At 39.4% G+C, this 18,011-nt stretch overlaps 3 protein-coding genes across 6 annotated transcripts; 1 reads left to right on the forward strand and 2 right to left on the reverse strand.

The window, feature by feature from the left end:
- The first annotated feature begins 660 nt into the window (after positions 1 to 660).
- On the forward strand, positions 661 to 2,487 carry zgc:163080 (uncharacterized protein LOC799515 homolog). Of its 2 annotated transcripts, none has more exons than XM_040138456.1 (5): positions 661 to 759; positions 1,498 to 1,580; positions 1,712 to 1,813; positions 1,912 to 1,999; positions 2,120 to 2,487. In XM_040138456.1, exons 2-5 carry the CDS (start codon positions 1,505 to 1,507, stop codon positions 2,160 to 2,162), a joined length of 309 nt encoding a protein of 102 aa, XP_039994390.1. In that variant the 5' UTR covers positions 661 to 759; positions 1,498 to 1,504; the 3' UTR covers positions 2,163 to 2,487. The 2 variants fall into 2 exon arrangements, with proteins under 2 accessions (XP_039994390.1, XP_039994389.1); XM_040138455.1 differs by having other exon boundaries at positions 684 to 804.
- Positions 2,488 to 2,858: 371 nt separating this feature from the next.
- On the reverse strand, positions 2,859 to 4,547 carry gsta.1 (glutathione S-transferase, alpha tandem duplicate 1). 2 transcript variants are annotated; one of them, XM_040138446.1, is made up of 7 exons: positions 4,410 to 4,547; positions 4,206 to 4,355; positions 4,055 to 4,106; positions 3,637 to 3,769; positions 3,398 to 3,533; positions 3,143 to 3,268; positions 2,859 to 3,059 (listed from the first exon to the last, which is right to left on the reverse strand). In XM_040138446.1, the coding sequence occupies exons 2-7, from the start codon at positions 4,290 to 4,292 to the stop codon at positions 2,928 to 2,930; spliced, it is 666 nt and encodes a 221-aa protein (XP_039994380.1). In that variant the 5' UTR covers positions 4,293 to 4,355; positions 4,410 to 4,547; the 3' UTR covers positions 2,859 to 2,927. The 2 variants fall into 2 exon arrangements, with proteins under 2 accessions (XP_039994380.1, XP_039994379.1); XM_040138445.1 differs by having other exon boundaries at positions 4,206 to 4,326; positions 4,410 to 4,545.
- Positions 4,548 to 6,634: 2,087 nt separating this feature from the next.
- LOC120796056 (serine/threonine-protein kinase ICK-like) lies at positions 6,635 to 15,403 on the reverse strand. Of its 2 annotated transcripts, none has more exons than XM_040138385.1 (14): positions 15,222 to 15,403; positions 12,813 to 13,081; positions 12,471 to 12,525; positions 11,523 to 11,644; positions 11,324 to 11,403; positions 11,089 to 11,221; positions 10,822 to 10,993; positions 9,575 to 9,742; positions 9,094 to 9,474; positions 8,566 to 8,774; positions 8,227 to 8,369; positions 7,845 to 7,961; positions 7,620 to 7,727; positions 6,635 to 7,462 (listed from the first exon to the last, which is right to left on the reverse strand). In XM_040138385.1, the coding sequence occupies exons 2-14, from the start codon at positions 12,911 to 12,913 to the stop codon at positions 7,311 to 7,313; spliced, it is 1,941 nt and encodes a 646-aa protein (XP_039994319.1). In that variant the 5' UTR covers positions 12,914 to 13,081; positions 15,222 to 15,403; the 3' UTR covers positions 6,635 to 7,310. The 2 variants fall into 2 exon arrangements, with proteins under 2 accessions (XP_039994319.1, XP_039994320.1); XM_040138386.1 differs by lacking the exon at positions 15,222 to 15,403 and adding an exon at positions 12,173 to 12,205 and having other exon boundaries at positions 12,813 to 12,866.
- Between the last annotated feature and the right edge of the window lie 2,608 nt (positions 15,404 to 18,011).

Raw genomic sequence — 18,011 nt, forward strand, 5'->3', positions numbered from 1 at the left:
GGCTTAACCTCACATGTATAAAAGACACAGCATGTTTATATCATGTCTATTTTCTTCAAAATACAAAAAATGAGAGTCTCTGGAGTGTTTTAACTCTCACAGAAAGCATGCTGGGAAGTATAAATATGCTGGTTTTGTGTCTTTAAAAATTTTATTAAATGAGTTGAGTGAACTTCATTTAACCAATCATTTCAACCCAAAAGATCTCAAGATAGAACAAGGAATTTTTATATGTTCAAAAGTGGTCTGAAAATTCAAACTAGATATGCTAAATTGGATTAACTTGAAATTAACAAAGCGTACATATTAATATTAAGTTTACGAGAGAAGATCAGTTGATTCCACTAAATTCCCGTATGGGGTTTTACAGTGCAGTAACTTCACTAAATAATCAGGTTGAGTGTTGATAGACTCAACGTTCAAAAATGAAGCCATACCACTGCAAATATGGGGAGCAAAACATTGTAACTCTCCTAGATTAAAAAGGCGATTTGACTTTATGAGGAAGGAACAGTAAATGATGGGTCTAAAGTTTTGTGTTAATTTGCTGCAAGGATAGTGCCCACCTAATTTTTTTTGATGTAGGTTCTTCTAATCGTATTTTGTACAAAATACATTTCCCAAAAGTATCGACGTTAATATTATGACGTATGACTTTCCCACTTTATCGACGGTCAGCGAACGCGGCAGCCATAGAGAGACACATGCGTATTACGGTTTGTGGCCAGTAACAAGGAAGCTCGGTGACAGATTGACCAGGTATCGTTTCTGAGCGCTTCAGCTGCTCTTTTATTTGGACTCAAGGTAACAAAATACACCGATACCAACAAACATCATTATAATGATAGTAAAATACACAATATGTGCGCCACAGAAATTAAGAAGGAAAGCGTTAGCGGGAATATGCGTATAGATGTGTTGTTTCATGTTTCAATCACAGCGACATCTAGCGGCCTGACAGGTTTCCTGCTGGTAGATAGATAAAGTACAAGTGTTGTTTTTCTAACAAATTAAGACGAATTAAACTCGTTGGTGTTAAAATCTAATTGGCGTATATCCTATTCAGGAGTCTTTTAACGTTTAAAAAAAACGTTAAAAGACACTATACTCTGGTTCTTCGTGTTAGTTGAAAGGAGACAGTTTGTTGCTTTAATGGGAAAAAAGACCAAACTAACTTATTTCAGTTATTTTGTCTGCCTGCTGACCACAGCTGGCTTGTTTAAGTTTTATTTAATTTAGTATTAAAGTATTAAAAAGCAAGTATGTAGTATTAAGTATTAAAAACAATAGTGGCCTCAAAATAAATAATAAATAATTGCTCCCATTATCTTTTATTATATAAATACATATAAGGGTTTTGTAAAATGTGGGAGCTAAATGATCTAAAGACTTCATCACTTCAGAGTTTTAAATGAATCAGTTTACCAGTCTGTTTTGGGGAGCTTTGTAATGAATAACAACCATACATGACACCCTGTCCTGTATTTCTGTGCACAGCTTTGCAATGGCAGTGGACTGGATCGGATTTAGCTATGCTGCAGCCATTGCTTTTGGAGGATTTATGGGATACAAGAGAAAAGGTTGAAAAGCGCACGCATGAGGATCTTAAGTGTTTCTTTTCATTTTAGTGGCAAGCTCAACCAAAGAGAGCTGATTAATTTGTTATACGGTTCACCCGGATAATCTTCATGTGTCTCTTGTTTTATCATAGCGAGCGTGATGTCCATGGTGGCTGGTTTAGTTTTTGGTGGATTATCTGCTTATGGGGCCTATAACATCTCTAATGACCCAAAGGACATTAAGGTCTCATTATGTGAGTGTGGCTAAGCTCATTCTAATTTGTTGATTTTCACCGGTGAACTGGTTAAAATGCCCAGCCAGTATTATGTCGTTATGTTTTCTGTCTTTCAGTTGCGTCAGGATTCCTCTTAGTAGTGATGGGAACGAGATACAAGAAGTCTGGAAAAATACTGCCTGCTGGCATTATGTCAGGGCTAAGGTCTGAAACCAGACATGCAGAGACATATTGGGCAGATCAAGGATTGTGAAATGATGGAACAAGTTATTACACAATTGTTATTTAGTCATTTCTGATTTGCTTTTGTCTCCTTTCTTTCAGTTTGTTGATGGTGTTTCGACTCTTACTCCTGATCATGGTGTGACTGGAGGAACAACACTGACCAGACTGAGGAGACTCGGTCTGTCGCTCAGTGAGAAAGTCTGATTTTAAAAAGGAAACATCTTTACCAGTCAGCACAATAAAACAAGTCTTCTGTTTTGTGAAGGGAGATACGTCATGTGACCAGAAACCTTGGCTGCAGTAAACCTTTTTGGTGATCATATAATAATTCAAACCTTCAGTTTTTTTACGTATATGAACTTGTGTGTGAATGCAAACCTTATGATTTGAGATTAATTATTGAATGTTGTGTCATTACCACCGATGTATTCCCTCACAGTACCACTAGTAAAACAGATATACATTGAGCTTTGTGGGTGCTATTGTTTGTCTTGGCAGTAGCTTTACTATATACACTACAACATTAGTTTTGCTGGCTCCTAAAATATCAAGGTTAGTGAACTGAAATATTCAAATTACCGTAGAAGGGAACAAGTTGAGAGGGTAAAAGTTGGATTCTTGACTGCTCACATGCTATGCCTTTGAGGGAAAAAGAATTCAAGTTAGTATGTTTGTGTATTTGTAACAACAACAGAACTAAATAAACTGACGTGATTCTTAAAATGATGCCTTCTTTTTGTGTACCAGGTGTGGTGATAGTCCAAATTCTGTCAGAGAAATAAGCACCATTTGTTTGACACAGAACAAAAACGCAGCAGCTTCTCAAATGTTCCTCAGAAATAAACTCTTTATTTAGTAGAATCTTCACACTGCCCGTTGGAGGAGCATACCAGATCTTTTACAGAGTTCATGGTAATTTTATTTTGAACACCTCCATGATCGTCTTCACATAGGTTTCATCTGGCTGTGGCTTCCTCTTGCTGCCTGGCTGCAGGAACCTGCTGATCGCGGGAATCTTAGTCATCCTGCCCTGAAAAGCCTGGAGGGAAACCGAACCGAACAGTTTATCTGATTGTTGCTGTTCCTTTGTATATCCAGCCTTACACAGTATGTCACATTTACCTTGATGTTGGGAAACTCAGAGAGGATTGCAGGAAATTTCTCCTCCAGCATCAGGGTGCATTCGAGCAGCTGCACGTCTGCGCAGCTTAGTTTACCTCCCACCAGGTACATGGGCCCAGACAGTGCCTGAGAAGTTTGTCAAAGACACAATATCTCATTTAGTTACCATAAACAATCATATATAATCATCTTTTAACCAAGGTGAATCACTAATTAGACCATTTCATAAAATATGTATAATGGGGGTATTGGTACCTTTTCAAACACAGGCAGGTAGCGCTCTATTGCTTTAGTCTGAATAGTGTCCAGTTTCGATTTTGCATCTGAGCTGAAGGGCAACATCATTATCATTTCCATTTGATCCATCAGCCCCTCTGAGTACATGTTGATCCTGAGGGAAAGCACCCACATGTACTGTAACACACCCATCTACTAAAAATCACAGGATACAGTAGACGCTCCCATCATTGCACTGATAAAGTAATGGGTCATACATGATACGGTCTTTGAGATCTTTTCCATGAAGGTTGTACTTCTCTGCGATGTAATTCAAGATTGCCCTTGTCTGGACAAGCTTCATGCCATCGATTTCCACCATTGGAACCTGCTGAAACATGAGAGCCCCATCTGCAGAGGAAACACGGCAGGCAGGTAATTCAGGCGGCACTCCTTGTGTTAAAGCATTAACTTACCATGTACACCATGCTGCTGCTATCTGTTCCACAAGATACCTGAGACCTTCACCTCCAAACTGCTGTCTCATCTCCGCTTACATCATATGTGGTTTGAAGTGAACGGATGAAAAATAAAAAAGACTGAAAATGCAAACGTGCCCTGGAAAACAGGCGAGAGAAAAGAGTCCACCCACAGACATGATTTTAGCTTTAAAACACCTCTTCGCAACCAACTTACCACTGAGGAGATTTTCATACTGCTCACGGGTGCTCAGGTACACCTCATCAAACTGTGAACGTGAAAATACAGAACAAATTCATATAATTTGTATTTATATCCGATCAGACAGGAAAGCTTCAGATTTCCACCGCCGCACCCTTCACTTTACCTCAACTTCTGCAACTGTCAGAAGCCAGCGGATTGACTCCATTTTCCCTCTCCCATTAAAATAGTGCAGCACAACTTTTCCAGTCATAACTATTTTATTTTGGGCAAGTAAATCCGTGAGGCTAAAAAGAGAGGAAAAAATACACACCCACTATTACGCAATAAAGATACATGTACTAAAACCGAGCCAGGTAAACTGCCTTACCTGTGCACTGTGCTGGGTGGCGTGTAGAAATCAGGGTGAAGTGAGCAGTCAAAGTGAAGTTTAAATCGTTACATAACTTTGAACCTTCAAAACGGTGAAGGTAGAGAAAACATGCAAAGACTGTGATTGGTTTGTTCTGGCCAATAGAAACCCTGGTTATTAACATATTGTCGCTAAGCATCATGGGAGAGGGACTAACTAGCTGTGTTTAATCGATCACTTCTCGACAGGTTCGACAAAAATATCAACGTAGTTTATGTTTAGAAACAAACCAGGCGAACTCTATACATTGTGGCGAACTTCGAAATTCGACACCCTGATAGTGAAAGTTTGGTTTCTCCGCCGCTATATATGTGCCCCGCCCGCTGTAGTATTCTCGGATGTGAGGGCGATCTGGCTGCGACATCTGTCACCCCATTGATCGCTAGGGTTGATTCGGCTGATCTGGCTGGCTAGGCGGGTGTCCCCTTCCTCCCTCACCGTTCCATGTGTGTCCCTCCCGAAGCTCCGCGCTCGGTGGAAGAGGACGAGGTCCCCCCGGCGGACGACCACTCATCGGTATACCAGTAGCTGCGCTCCCCTGCTAGAACCTCCAAACAAGCTCTCAAGGCCCAGTTGTAGGAGAAACGTAGGGAAGTCAAGCTCCAAGCTTCAGGCACATCCAAATGCGGCGCTGCACGTGGCAGTCTGCCTTACCTTTTAGTTCATTCTAACATGTTCATTTTATGTTTATTTTAATTTGCAAACTTGACGTAGACAGATAAATTTACGTAAATATATGTAAATATTATATGTTTATATATATATATATATATATATATATATATATATATATAATTATATATACTTAATTACTTAATTACTATTATTATATACTTAATACTTAATTATATTTACTTATATATTTACTTATACTTATACTTATATGTATATATGTATATACTTATATGTATTTACTTTATATATAATTTAAGTACATATCTTTACTGCTTCAGAAAAAGCTTTGTTGTTTCACTTTATTTTTCGAGTTCTCAAGAGAAGTGTTATCATAATCTAATACATGTAATAGAGCGGCAATGATGAAGGATTAGTCAATTGACCCAAAAACTATTTTGATAATCGAATAATCACTATTGCCAGTTTTTTAAGCTCAAATTGCCAGACATAGCTTCTTAAATATAAAGATCTTATGAATGTCTTTGGGTTTTGGAGCGTTTTTGGGACAAAACATCAACATTTAACAATGTCATTTTTGGATGTGGGAAATTATGATGGCCATTTTATGCTATGTTTGGACATTTTATAGACAAAGCAACTAATAAACTAATCGAGAAAATAAATGGCAGATTAATGTATAATGAAAATAATCATTAATTGCAGCCTTAGTATGTAATATAATGGTAAAAGGTACCGACTACGCATCGGGAACTGGATGGCCTTAACGAGTCAGTCTTTTTATTGCCAATCCTGAACTACATACTACTCATTGTATGACCACATGACCACTATTTATTAATGATGGCAACCCACTGATTTGTCTGTGGCCCCTATTTCATTTGAACCCCTGTTCTCTTGTAGGCTGTGCTATGTAGCGTAAGGAAAGTTGACTACACACCTTTAGGGCGACGTGAATGTGAGTTGGAGAAATGTGCAGTTTCCTCTATTCTCCTTGGGCTTGTGTCTACACTGGAGTCCCCTGGTTGTTATTTCTGCTTGCAGAACTTCTATTTTTTCCCCCTCCATAGCAATAAAGATAATCATACCCCTGTTAGGTGTTAATAACGTAAGTATAAGTACAATGTAATGTTATGTAGTGCAAGAGGAATGACCATAAAGGGCCTCAAAAGACAGTTTTTGGTAGTTGATGAAATTAGAGCATCTCTCTTCTTTCAGTCACAATGTGTACTACTGCAGGCAGAAAAACACATTTCATTATATTATTACACAACTCTAGCAAATTAATTTGAATCAGAGTATCTCAATATAGATACACTATATACATGCATGTATAGCATTAACAGTGAGATTTTACTGACCCGGATTAACCTTTGGCAGCAGATTAATCTCGCTGCCCTGTTTTACCAAGGCTCCTGTGCTCGTCCTGTTACAGTCGTTGGCCAGACATGGAAAATGGACTGATATGTCATATTTAATTTTTTTAAAAAGGCCTACAGTCATCCAATCAATGAATTCTTTTTTAAAAACTACACATTGAAAATATGGTACCCAGTCAAAAGTTTAATTATACTCAATAACAGGCGCTTCAATAATCACACTCAATTTGGGCAAGGGGATAGAAGGTGTTAACTTGGTTTTATACAATGTGACAACCACTTGCATTGTATTCATTATACTAAAATTACAGCAGTGCCTTGAATGTCATTAAAAACGTAATGAAAAAATAATAGCTACCTGAATGACAAGGTGACCATTAAAAAACAAAAACAGCAGGAATGTAAAAAAAACAAAAAAAAAAAACTCTACTGTCAAGAGGCAAAGTAATTACCCTAAAACAAGTCACAGTGAAGTTTTCATAAAGTTATATGCATATTATGTATACAGGTTGATGAAACATATTCAATGATAAATCTGATACAAAACTGAGGGTACAGGTGTAACCTCTGTAGGACAGTCGTTAAGTTACAGAAATACAAAATAAAACACTGAGGAGCAAATCTGGGCCCGAATTTTGGCGGGTTGCATTTAGCTGTACACATACACTTAAATATTTTACAACTCACAACAACCATAGTACACATAATGAAACAAAATTTATTGCTGTGTAAGATGTATGTACAGATTTTGATTAGAAAACAACTAGGCCTACTCTTTGGAGGTAAAAGAGTCCTTACGAGCGCAGATCTCTCTTCCGGGACACAGATAAGCGCTCCAGGGAGGCCACTAGCGGTGTCCATATTTGGCAGACCAGTCTGTTCGCCCGTGGATGGTCTGCACTGGCGGGCGAGGCAGCAGACCAGGGGGGCTCTTGTTGGCCAACGGCATGTTGGTGGAGGTGTTCATCTGACTCCGGCCAGACCGCCATGTTGCATAATCTAAAATAAAAAAATATATACCATGAACAATAATAGGTTTGTTTGGAGTTTTCTAAAAGGCATTGTTAGGTGGCTGGTTACTTTATAAGTTCATATCAGTGGAAATATAGATAGAGGAATATTGCAGGAAGCTCGAAGCTCTAGAATCTGCGCTCACTTGATGCTGTTGATTCCACTGAAGGACCCTGATGCCCTCTGTGACCAGCAGAACCGGTGTCTTTTTTGTAAAACGATGGCATGTATCCACCTGGGATCGTATTTGTACCTGATATTTAAAAAACAAACAAAAACAGATCCACGAACTTGAATGTAGTTAACAGTGAGAACAACGAGTTGCAAAGATTACAGTGAAGTTACAATGTTAGATGTCCTGGGAGATTACCGTAAGCGCCTCTGCTTGGTAGAGTTCCTCCAAATGGAATACTACTATTGCCCCAAAGATGGCTTCCACTGAAGTCTTTACTGGCATTTATGGCCACGTTCTTCTTTGTGCTAATGCCTATAAGAGACAGTAAGAGATTATAAGATACGTTCTCCTCTAAAAAGCATTGAAGAATAAAACAGTTGGAGGTGAGGCCAGGTTCATTGAGATAACAGCGAATTGGTTAAAAAAAAAAAAAAAGAAAAAAATCTGATAAGTACATGGAATAAAACTGGCTAAAACGTGCACAGAAATAGGAGCTGCATGTGTCTTATCAACTGAAACTTGTTTTGATTAATGACTGTATATTTTAAGAAAAGTCTAAAAATATACATTATATTACCAGGTAAATATCTTGACTGCCTCAAGTAATGTTGTTTAGCAGAGGCGGTTCTTGATGGCTCTTGATAGGCTGTAGTCTTGTTCAGGTTTAAAGGTGCATCTTCCTTTCCACTGGGTCGACTGAAATCCAGAACATTTCCATATCTGAAAGACAGAAGGCATTCAATGAGACTGAGGTGGTGTGAATTACCTGCTTATGGTTACACTGATGTATGGACATCCGTTCAGGCTACAGATCCTGTGTTGTATTCATGTATTACATTTCTACAGCCTTTTTGTTTGGACGTCATTACAGTGCAGATGCCACTGAATCTGCCCTGATGAAAGACCACAACCTCACCTGCTCAGTGTGTCCTCCCCCTGCCTTGACTTCTCTGTGGAGAAGTTGCCTTTTCCAAGAATACTAATGGATGTCATATCAGTTTCTTCGTACTCATCCCAGTCTTCACCCTTAAGGTGACCTGCGCCATGGCCCCAACGCCGCCGCCCTCCTCTAGGTTTCAGCTGATAGCTCAGTAGGTTTGCTTTTTCCGACTCCTGTCTCGTTTGCTAAAAGGACAATCAACATCAACCATACATGTGAGGAATATTTTTGCAAAGCAAAGCAAAGCACTCGATGTAGTCCGTATATCAGGTGTTTACGTCGAACAGCCAGAGGCCAGATTTACAGAACCGTTACCCCTCGAACATTTACATTAATACAGTACGTAAAGGCCTCGCTCATCAATCCACTCACTTGAAGAAATAAATAGGGCATATGTGAAATTTCAGGATAACTAATAATAGTCATGGATATATCTAACAGATATATAGTAAACACACATACACACACACACGCATCATGTTTCCAAGCCAGGCCCAGCCTCACCTTGCTCTGGAGACTCTTGTCTACAATGTAAGGAAGATGGCTCTGTGGTGTTCCTTCGGTCTGTTCCTGCTTCAGGATGTGCTTTGGCTGCTGCTCTCGCATCAGCTCTGTGTGCCGCTGATACACTGCCACCTGGGCGGCAGCGGATACAGGTGAGGGCTGGATCTGCTGGAGAGGCCTCGGGGGGGAGCAGTGTTGGTTGGGAGGGGGAGGCTGGGAGGGTGGCACGGGCTTAAGCAGCAGGGGTTGCTGCTGCAGCGTCTGCTGTGTCTGTAAAGGAGCCTGCAGCGGCACAAGACCCGGCTGAGGTCTGCCCTGCTCCAGGATCTGCTGAGGAGTGCCCAAAGCCTGGCCCACATGGAAGTAAGAGTACCTGAGAGCCTGAGAAGATAAATCGATATGTGCAAACAACATCAGCTTTCATTGTGTATGTTCAGCTGTGATGGCTGTGGAAATGCTTCAAGTGTAGGTCAGACATTACCTGGGCAGAGGCCGGTCTCTTCTTGGGATCCCACTGAAGCAGGTCTGTCATCAGATGGATGGCTTCAGGACTGGCATTTGGGATCAGTGTCTTCAGATTACTGGGAACACACTGAGGCCAACGGAAATTCATCGCATTTGCCAGCTGGTATCCCTCTGGCCAATCATTCTAGAGGAAGAGGACGCAGTCCATCTTACACACTGCACTAACATCAAGTGTACCGAGTAAATCTGTTTTTATTGACAGTAACAGTAGTAGAAGAACAGTCACTGAAAAGTAGTGACGGGCGACGTCTGACACAGGACAAACAACTGCAGTGCTACACACAAATATAGTGTAAACACTACATATTTCTACTACGTATTACTCATTTTGTTATATTTCCAGTTATTCCCAGAAAAAAAAATGTGCAGGTACTAAGTATGTGACTAAAATACTGACACATTCAGATTTTAAACCAATGACATTGCAACAAACAAATGACAAGTGTATTAAATGAGCAAAAGGGTGCTGAGTGCAAATACTTAAGTCCGGATAACCATCTGTAATGGTCATGGCCTGCGCCTGTATACCATGTATATTGATTTAAATTTTAAAAATGTATTGATATTAAGAATTAATTAAAGATTAATTGCAGAACTGTAATTGTCTGCAATTCAGCAGTTATTATTTTCTCTCATGCTGTGCAATGTTTGATATTTTAAGAATCTTAGACTACCTGTTTTGATTTGGTTTGTTTTGCCCCACAGACATAATTATAACACCTTGTCTTCATAAGTGAAATTGACTTGGAGCAGAAAAAGATGCTTCTGGCCTGAGTTATATGCATCAAGTGCATCAGCAGTTGAGCTGAGAGGAATTACACAGCTGGTGTAGACAGCTGCATTGGTTTCAACAAAGTGTATGTCTTCTGTTAGATGGAGGACTCAAAAACATATCCTGTCTGGACAGGGTATAACAAGGAATGACAAAGAAAGTGCTCTTTGTAATTCTGCTGTATGCGTATGTTAGGTGGGTTCGTGTTTGACCAGACCGGACAACATGTCAGGCAAACTAGCTCTAGCATAGCAAAACCCAACCCTTACTGTGTCCTCGTGTTTAGCTGTTGGGTTTAGCTTAAATACTTGTTCTTATTCACCTCTCTCACCTTGACATAAAATATATTTTTAATCAGTGAGATTCAAATATATGAGCCTTTTTGGGTCCGTATATTTTTCCGTATGTGTTTCACATGTGATCAGTGTTACCTTCTTTGGTGTACCCAAAACTTGGCAAATCTTGAATATGGTGTCCACTTCACTGGAGCCTGGGAAAAGAGGCCTGAGGGTATAAAGCTCTGCCATGATGCAGCCAACTGCCCACTGGTCTATGGGTGAACTGTAGGATGTGGATCTGAGGAGCACCTCTGGGGCTCTGTACCTGGTCAAAAAAGACAGGGTACTGGGACTTGAATGCGCTGAACTATTACAGGCGCTTTCATTTAGGCTAAGTATAGATGCATTACGTTGACTTACCATCTAGTGGAGACATAGTCTGTGTATGGTGGTCGAGATCTGATCTCACGGGCAAGCCCAAAGTCAGCTATTTTGACCAGCTCTGGGCCCATGCACAGAAGATTCTCAGGTTTCATGTCCCTGTGAAAAAACCCTAAGAAAGACACATTGGATGACCATCTTGACTCCAAGAATGTTAAAAATGTTAGTTGTGCCGTGTTGAATTTAGCACTCTGAAGTCGTAAAATACCCCTACCATGTTTATGAATGAATGCGAGCCCCTGTAGTATCTGAAACATAATATTTCTTACAGCAGATTCAGGAAACAACCGAGTCCTGCAGCAAGAAACAAAAAGATTGAAAACTCAGTCATTTAAGCAAATGTAAGCATGTACTTTACCACATGTAGTTTCAAATGTGGATTTAATAATGCGAAAAATAACAGCTATACGCACCTGTCTTTCATTAGCTGATATAAATTTTCCTTCATGTACTCAAATATAAAGTACAAGTGATCATTTTCTCGAATTACCTCCTTAAGCTTGATCACATTCGCATGATTGAGTTTCTTTAAGGACTGAAAAAATAAAGAGAGAGATTATGTAAGAATATGTGGAATGCACACACAAAATAAAAGGGTAGAAATAAAAAGTAACTCTAACCATGCTGGATAATACACACAAGTCACTGCAGCACATTCAAAAGCACGCCCTATAGCTATAAAAGAAAACCTTCTTTTTAAAACATGGCTCATCTAAGAACACAATGTAGTTTGGGGGTAAATGCTGCAAAGGTGGGATTTATGCTCACAATTTAAAAAGGGAAAAATAAAGAGTAATAGAAAGCAGGATGGAGATATATGTACTTTTCCCATGCACTGGGATGATACAGGTTTAACCATGCTAAATTTTAGTAAGGAGGAAAAGCTGTAAAGGCATTTTGAGATTTTATGGTGACATGCTGTAATTATAATCTTATTAGCAGGACTCTAAGGACCAGCGTGTTCTACACATGTTTTGCTGCGTTGAGGTCAAGCTCTAGGACAGGGGGTGTGTAGGCCAGGGATGGGAACCAGAGCTCAAAACCAACAGCACACAAGAATCACCTTCTACTCTTACAGCTGGTGTGTGACTTTGAGCTGCGAGGAGATTTAGACAGTAACACACTGATTGGTGGGAAAAGAAACAACAGAAAGTTTTGAATATCTGACAACTGGGCAGTAAATATGGACCATTCTCTCCCAAAACAAAGATACAACTGCAACTCTGAATTGCCTACATTCTTTATTAAGGTACAGAAAAGGGAACTCCTCTAAGTTTATTTTGGGGTTGACTTTTCCATAATTCTACTGTGCTATACAAATATGTGAAACTGTGTTAAAAATGTAGTAAAGATTAACTCACCTTGACTTCACGGAGGTTCATGCACTCTTCCCAGGAGTAGAATTTTCTTTTCATTCTGAAAAATATCGTTCTTGTTAACTAATTTGTTGGAGAGATGATATCAAGAGATTGCATCTCAGTCTCTATTTTTAGCTGCTGTTAAGCTTTATAATTGCAAAACAAAAGTCCACACTTGATGTTTCCCTTGTAGTTGCCCTGCACTGTTTTCATAGTCTTTACAGATAGGCTGTCCTAACACAGACCACTTGTTTTCAGAGAAAACAATATACAGTATGGTGCAGAGCATCACTTGTGAATCTATTACAGATTGCGGTGAAACGCACACAAATCCCAAACACTCACTTCTTTATGGCAACTAGTTCTCCTGACTCCAGACTGCGTCCAAGGATGACTGAGCCGTAGGTGCCATCCCCGAGCTGTCTGATGGTAGTGTATCTATTCATTATGCTTGTCCTTCCATAGCATCATCCGGGGGCAGATAATAATTGGGTTGAAAATAGAGATGTGCTCGCCTCCTGCTGCTGAATGCAACCAGATTTTCCTGTGACAACAGCAGAAGACCACGGGCAGAGCTGGAGGACTCATGGTGTCATGGACTTGCCTCCCTCTAGCTGAGAAGGTGTAGGATGTGTGACAAAAAGTGATGTTAAACATGTAGCTGTATGAATAACAAAGTACATGGCCCATAATAAACCAAGTATGACATGACTTGGCCAACTGACCACAAACTAACTACTAAGTAGGACATTTTATGGTTGCAAACTTGTCAGTGCTATGGAAAAACAATATGATGGAGACACTGCTCCTAAATTACCTCAAACAATACCAGCAATAAGCTAAATTGATTAAAAGTTTCAGTCTATTTAAATCAAATGTTAAATATCAAGTGTTAAATAGACTGCCTCACTACTTTTCATTGATATCTCTAGGCTACTACATATAATTACAACTCTTAAACAAATGATTACAAAATATTCACAACTACAGGTTTGTATTGAGGAGGCAGCCTCCGTTCATCCTCCCAATCCTACCTACATATGATGATGTACGTTAATTAACAACCACAGCTTTCCTGGTTTTCAGTGCCCCACTTTTATCTGCAAGTGACATTAAAATTAGGAGTTGGGATATGGATCAGAGCAATACTGCAAGGGATACTTTAGCAAATTAAAGGCCCCCTCAACTCAAAATGGGTTTTGCTTACTGTTATTTCATTTGGATGTTTGACCTTCACTGTGCAGAATGATGTACAGTTAGGTACATGAGTATTGGGATAGTGACACAGTTTTTGTAATTTTGCCTCTGTACACCACCACGATGGATTTGAAGCTATGCCATCAAAATGTGATTGAAGGGAAGACTTTCAGCTATAGTTCAAGGAGTTTGACAAAAAAAATTGTATTACTGCCATTTCTATACATAGTTCCTCCATTTTAAAGGGCTCAAAAGGAACTGGAAAAACCAACATAACAACAACAACAACAACAACAACAACATAACTTTTATATTATAGATATAAGGATCATTTTTAACACTTGGATGAAGATCCTTTGCAATCAGTTACTGCCTGAAGTCCTGGCCCCATGGAAATCACCAAATGCTGAGTTTCCTCCCTTGAGATGCCTTGCCAGGCCTTTACTGCAGCAGCCTTCAGTTGCTGCTTTTTTGTGGGTCTTTCTGCCTTCACTTTTGTCCTCAGTAAGTGAGAGGCATGCTCAAGAAGTCTACACTTCAATCACATCTTGATGGCTTCGTTTCAGATCCATTGTGGTTGTTTCCAGATGCAAAATTACGAAAACTGTGTCACTGTCCTGGTATTTATGTACCTAACTATATGTGCGAAATTTGATACTTGAAAGCTGTTTTCACATTAATCTGCTGAAGAAGGAAGGTGTCTGTGAGGTTAGATTAAATCCCATCTTAAGATGTGTACGTAGAAGAGGATTTTGTGACATCAAAACTACTTTGTGATCCAATATGCAATTTACACAAGTGTGATATGTAAACTCTAAGTCTCCAGCGCACATTCATTGCTAACTTATTCACTCCTTATTCTCTTTAATACATCCAGGATTCACTGTGAACGGACTCCTCAGAGAATTATGAGGCACCTTAAATGACAAGTGAAAACAGTCAGCTTCCAGTGACTCACCCTGACATCTTCATAGAAATACGGATGAAAATGACCAAAGTGATCCTTTAAACCATGCATGTCTGTTAGTAAACATCTTTAGGCTGAAATGTACTTTATCTCTAACATGTTTACCAATGTTAACTCTTACAGACAGTAACTAGCTAACATAGCTCTTACTTGCTAAGAGTCAAAACCTTCATTCTACATCCTTAACCACCGTGTTATCTCCGTATAGTCTTTCCTTTTGTCACGTTTGGTTCATATGCAGCTAACATTAGGTGCTGTATTTCTAGTTTAGTTAGTGTTAACAGTGCTGAGTAAAAGCTAACGTAACGATAATTTTGCACTAAATATCCGTTAGTGTGATGAAATTCACATTGAAGTTAGGTCCAGTTGTTTTGGCTCAGCTAATCTTACACCTGGGATTGTGCGTTTTAGTTAGATTTTTACGAGTGCTTTGTGCATTTAATGATAGCAAACGTGGTACAATTAACGCCACTTGTGTTGTGGTGCTTTGTGGTGGCCCAGCTGCTGCCAAAACATTACCAGCACTGGTTTAGGCTGAATGGTCTCCCAACAAACTTAAAACAAAACGACAAGCGGCGGACAACACTTACCTTCCTCGCGTCAAATCGACAAAAGCACATAGCCGAGCGTCCGTGGTCGACGTTCAACAAATGGCTGAGCGGAGCAATCGCCCGTCTGAGACAACCGCATCCAGAGTGTCCCAAACACAACATAAACGATATTTCAGCTAGGCCCTTTGGTCAGAGTGCTCGTCGTAATCTCGCGTTGCTGTGAAAACAGTTTGCGGTGTCAATACAACAAATCACGGCTCTCCACCGGCGGCAAAGATATAACGCGAGGTTAAAATATACCTCGTTGCTTTCTCGACGGTCTGCACTCCGTTAATGTCTGCGACGTCAAATCGCTGGTTATTTAAAGCTGTTTAATATGATATTTTGGCTTTTTACTCGTTAAAGTCCGCATATTACATGTACGCAGACAAAAACCTATGCGACGCTCTAATGGGGACGAGATTAACGTGAAAGTAAAACACAGATTCACAAATTCATAAACAACTAAACACACAGTCGTGAAGGGAAAACGTGGTAACCAGACTCGTTCATAACACAGAAATGACAAAAAGGACGACATTAAAAAAATATTTAAAAAAAATATATACTAAAAAAAAACGAGGAAGATTTCTCGGTACAAAGCAAAAACGGAAGTGAGTTTGTAGTGCACCTCTTGCTTTGCATTCGTCTTCTCTGCTCAAATCTCCGATTTACGGTGAAGAATAAGCTCCAAAACTGCTTTAAAGCAGCCTAAAGAACATTTTCATTTCTGCACAAAGTCCATACGTACACCAGTGGTGTAAGAAGCACTCACATGTAATACCACAATGGAGAAATAATTTCTGCCTCGCAAAGTTTACTAAAGTAAACCTAAACATATAGCAATTAAATATACTCTTCCAAACTAAAAGCACTGAAGGATGAGAATGGTCTTTAAGTGTTAAATAGTTAATGAAGTTATTGATTTTTACATAAGCATTATTTAAATAGTGTTAGTCCTTTGTTTTCAGTTTTGGTCATTGTCATGCTTTGAAATAAGGACTGTCAAAATGCACATTTTCTTGCAAAAACATGGCTGTTTTTTTACGTCCCAAAACTGACCTTTTGAAGACACATTTTTCATTTGTTTACAGTAGTTTTGTTTGTAAAATAGTCCGCAATGTACACTGGCTAAACAACTGTTAGAAAAGAACAGTTAAAAAAAAAAAAAGTACAATCTCTCTCTGAAAGGTAGGGATGTAAAGTTTGAACTCTTACAAAATGAAAGTGCCATTACATCAAAATTGGGCTTAAAGAAATTACGTGGGAAATGTAATTTGCTCCAGTTCTTCGGTGACAGGCTGATTCCAGTGATTTATGATAATGTTTGTAAAAACGAGGTGAAACAGTTTCTCTATGAGGCTGAGCAGGTGAGGAACTTCCCCACCCAGTGGTTTGAGGAGCGGCCTAATGAAGTGGTAGGCCTGTTAGGAACAATTTTGATAATCAGTTAATAATTTAATTAATTTTTCAAGAAATAATGCCAAAAAAAGCTGATATTCCAGCTGCTCAAATGAGAGGACTGGCTACTTTTTCTGTTTTATATGAATTTAAATCAAATATATTTTCCCTTTGGATTGTTGGTCACAGCAAGATATCAAAGGACATCATCTTGAGTTCTAGGAGCTTGATGGTAATTTTACACTATGCCCCACCTCTTATACAACAACTACTACTACTCCTACAACTACCACTATTACTAATAATAATAATCATCAACATAATGACAATAACTGTCACTTTAGCATTACAAATACAACCTTCTAGGAACCCTCAGGGAATGTTCACTACGGGCTCTATAAAGATTTTTCCAGAAATAACCGTCTGGGAAACTAGAACCCATACAGCTGCGAAGTGGGAGGAGCTCTTTTGGGCACACCTGGTTCGAGATATAAAAGTCCCACTCATGTTTCCCAATCAGCAATATGACCTGACTCACATGAGTCACAGCTGGATCGGCATGAAGCTCCCCCGAAATCGTCAGTACAAATCAAGTGGAATATATCTGGGTCTTTGATAAACACTTGACGGTACAAGCCTGTGTGCATAAAAACGTCAAGTCAGAAATGAACTACAACTCCCATGGTGGATTTCAGCGAGGCCACTAATGGAAGCTGAGGAGAATGGAAAACTGACAACCAAATCTGCAGATTAAAGCAACTCGCTTTTAACCCTTTCTTCTCCATGGCAACGAAGGCCGAGACTCACGGGTACCGTCGTAGCGGGACCCGTCGACTACGGGCCAACACTGTGAACCGAACACGATCTCCCGGAAACCGAGCTGAAATAATTACCACTGGTGGCCATAACATGAACCTGTAGGATTGTTGAATTATCCAGGAGAATCCCGTGTTCCCAGGTTAAGTAACGATTAAGGATATTGCTTAAAGAAAAAATTGAAATGGGAATACAGAATGCTTCCAGATTTATTTTTTTTCATTTAATTATACAGCTAATTATTTATCCATGTATCCATTTTAGCTTTTAGCTATGTATATATGATTTTATCTATAATTAGAATATGTATTGATTTATTTGTTTCGCAGTTTATTTAAGTATTAATTAATTAATTGATGGATGGAGAAGTCTTTTTTTTTGTTCTCCATACATACTCAACCTGCGCATTGATTTAATTGTGGCCAAACACCTCTCATTCCTTAAGGAAGTGACCATTCTTTTTCAAATGTCCATTCTCCTAAATACGTGATAATACAGTGAAACTGAAAGTTGCTTTAGCCAACAGATTAAATTACTCCAGCGCAGGTAGCAGGGCGCTGCTCCGCTCCCCGT

The sequence above is a fragment of the Xiphias gladius genome, chromosome 11 (genome assembly GCF_016859285.1).
Source record: "Xiphias gladius isolate SHS-SW01 ecotype Sanya breed wild chromosome 11, ASM1685928v1, whole genome shotgun sequence".
NCBI classification, from domain to species: Eukaryota; Metazoa; Chordata; class Actinopteri; order Istiophoriformes; family Xiphiidae; genus Xiphias; species Xiphias gladius.

Excerpts from the sequence above, each read along its gene's own strand:
- gsta.1 (XM_040138446.1), bottom strand. The coding sequence starts at position 4,292 with ATGACTGGAAAAGTTGTGCTGCACTATTTTAATGGGAGAGGGAAAATG. Across the intron at positions 3,269-3,397 it reads ACCTGCCTGTGTTTGAAAAG|GCACTGTCTGGGCCCATGTA; the intron begins GTACCAATACCC and ends CAAACTTCTCAG. Across the intron at positions 3,060-3,142 it reads CTGAGTTTCCCAACATCAAG|GCTTTTCAGGGCAGGATGAC; the intron begins GTAAATGTGACA and ends GTTTCCCTCCAG.
- LOC120796056 (XM_040138385.1), bottom strand. The coding sequence starts at position 12,913 with ATGAATAGATACACTACCATCAGACAGCTCGGGGATGGCACCTACGGC. Across the intron at positions 11,222-11,323 it reads CGCATTCATTCATAAACATG|GGTTTTTTCACAGGGACATG; the intron begins GTAGGGGTATTT and ends TGTCTTTCTTAG. Across the intron at positions 9,743-10,821 it reads TTTTGGGTACACCAAAGAAG|AATGATTGGCCAGAGGGATA; the intron begins GTAACACTGATC and ends CTCTTCCTCTAG.
- zgc:163080 (XM_040138456.1), top strand. The coding sequence starts at position 1,505 with ATGGCAGTGGACTGGATCGGATTTAGCTATGCTGCAGCCATTGCTTTT. Across the intron at positions 1,814-1,911 it reads GGACATTAAGGTCTCATTAT|TTGCGTCAGGATTCCTCTTA; the intron begins GTGAGTGTGGCT and ends TCTGTCTTTCAG. Across the intron at positions 2,000-2,119 it reads GGCATTATGTCAGGGCTAAG|TTTGTTGATGGTGTTTCGAC; the intron begins GTCTGAAACCAG and ends CCTTTCTTTCAG.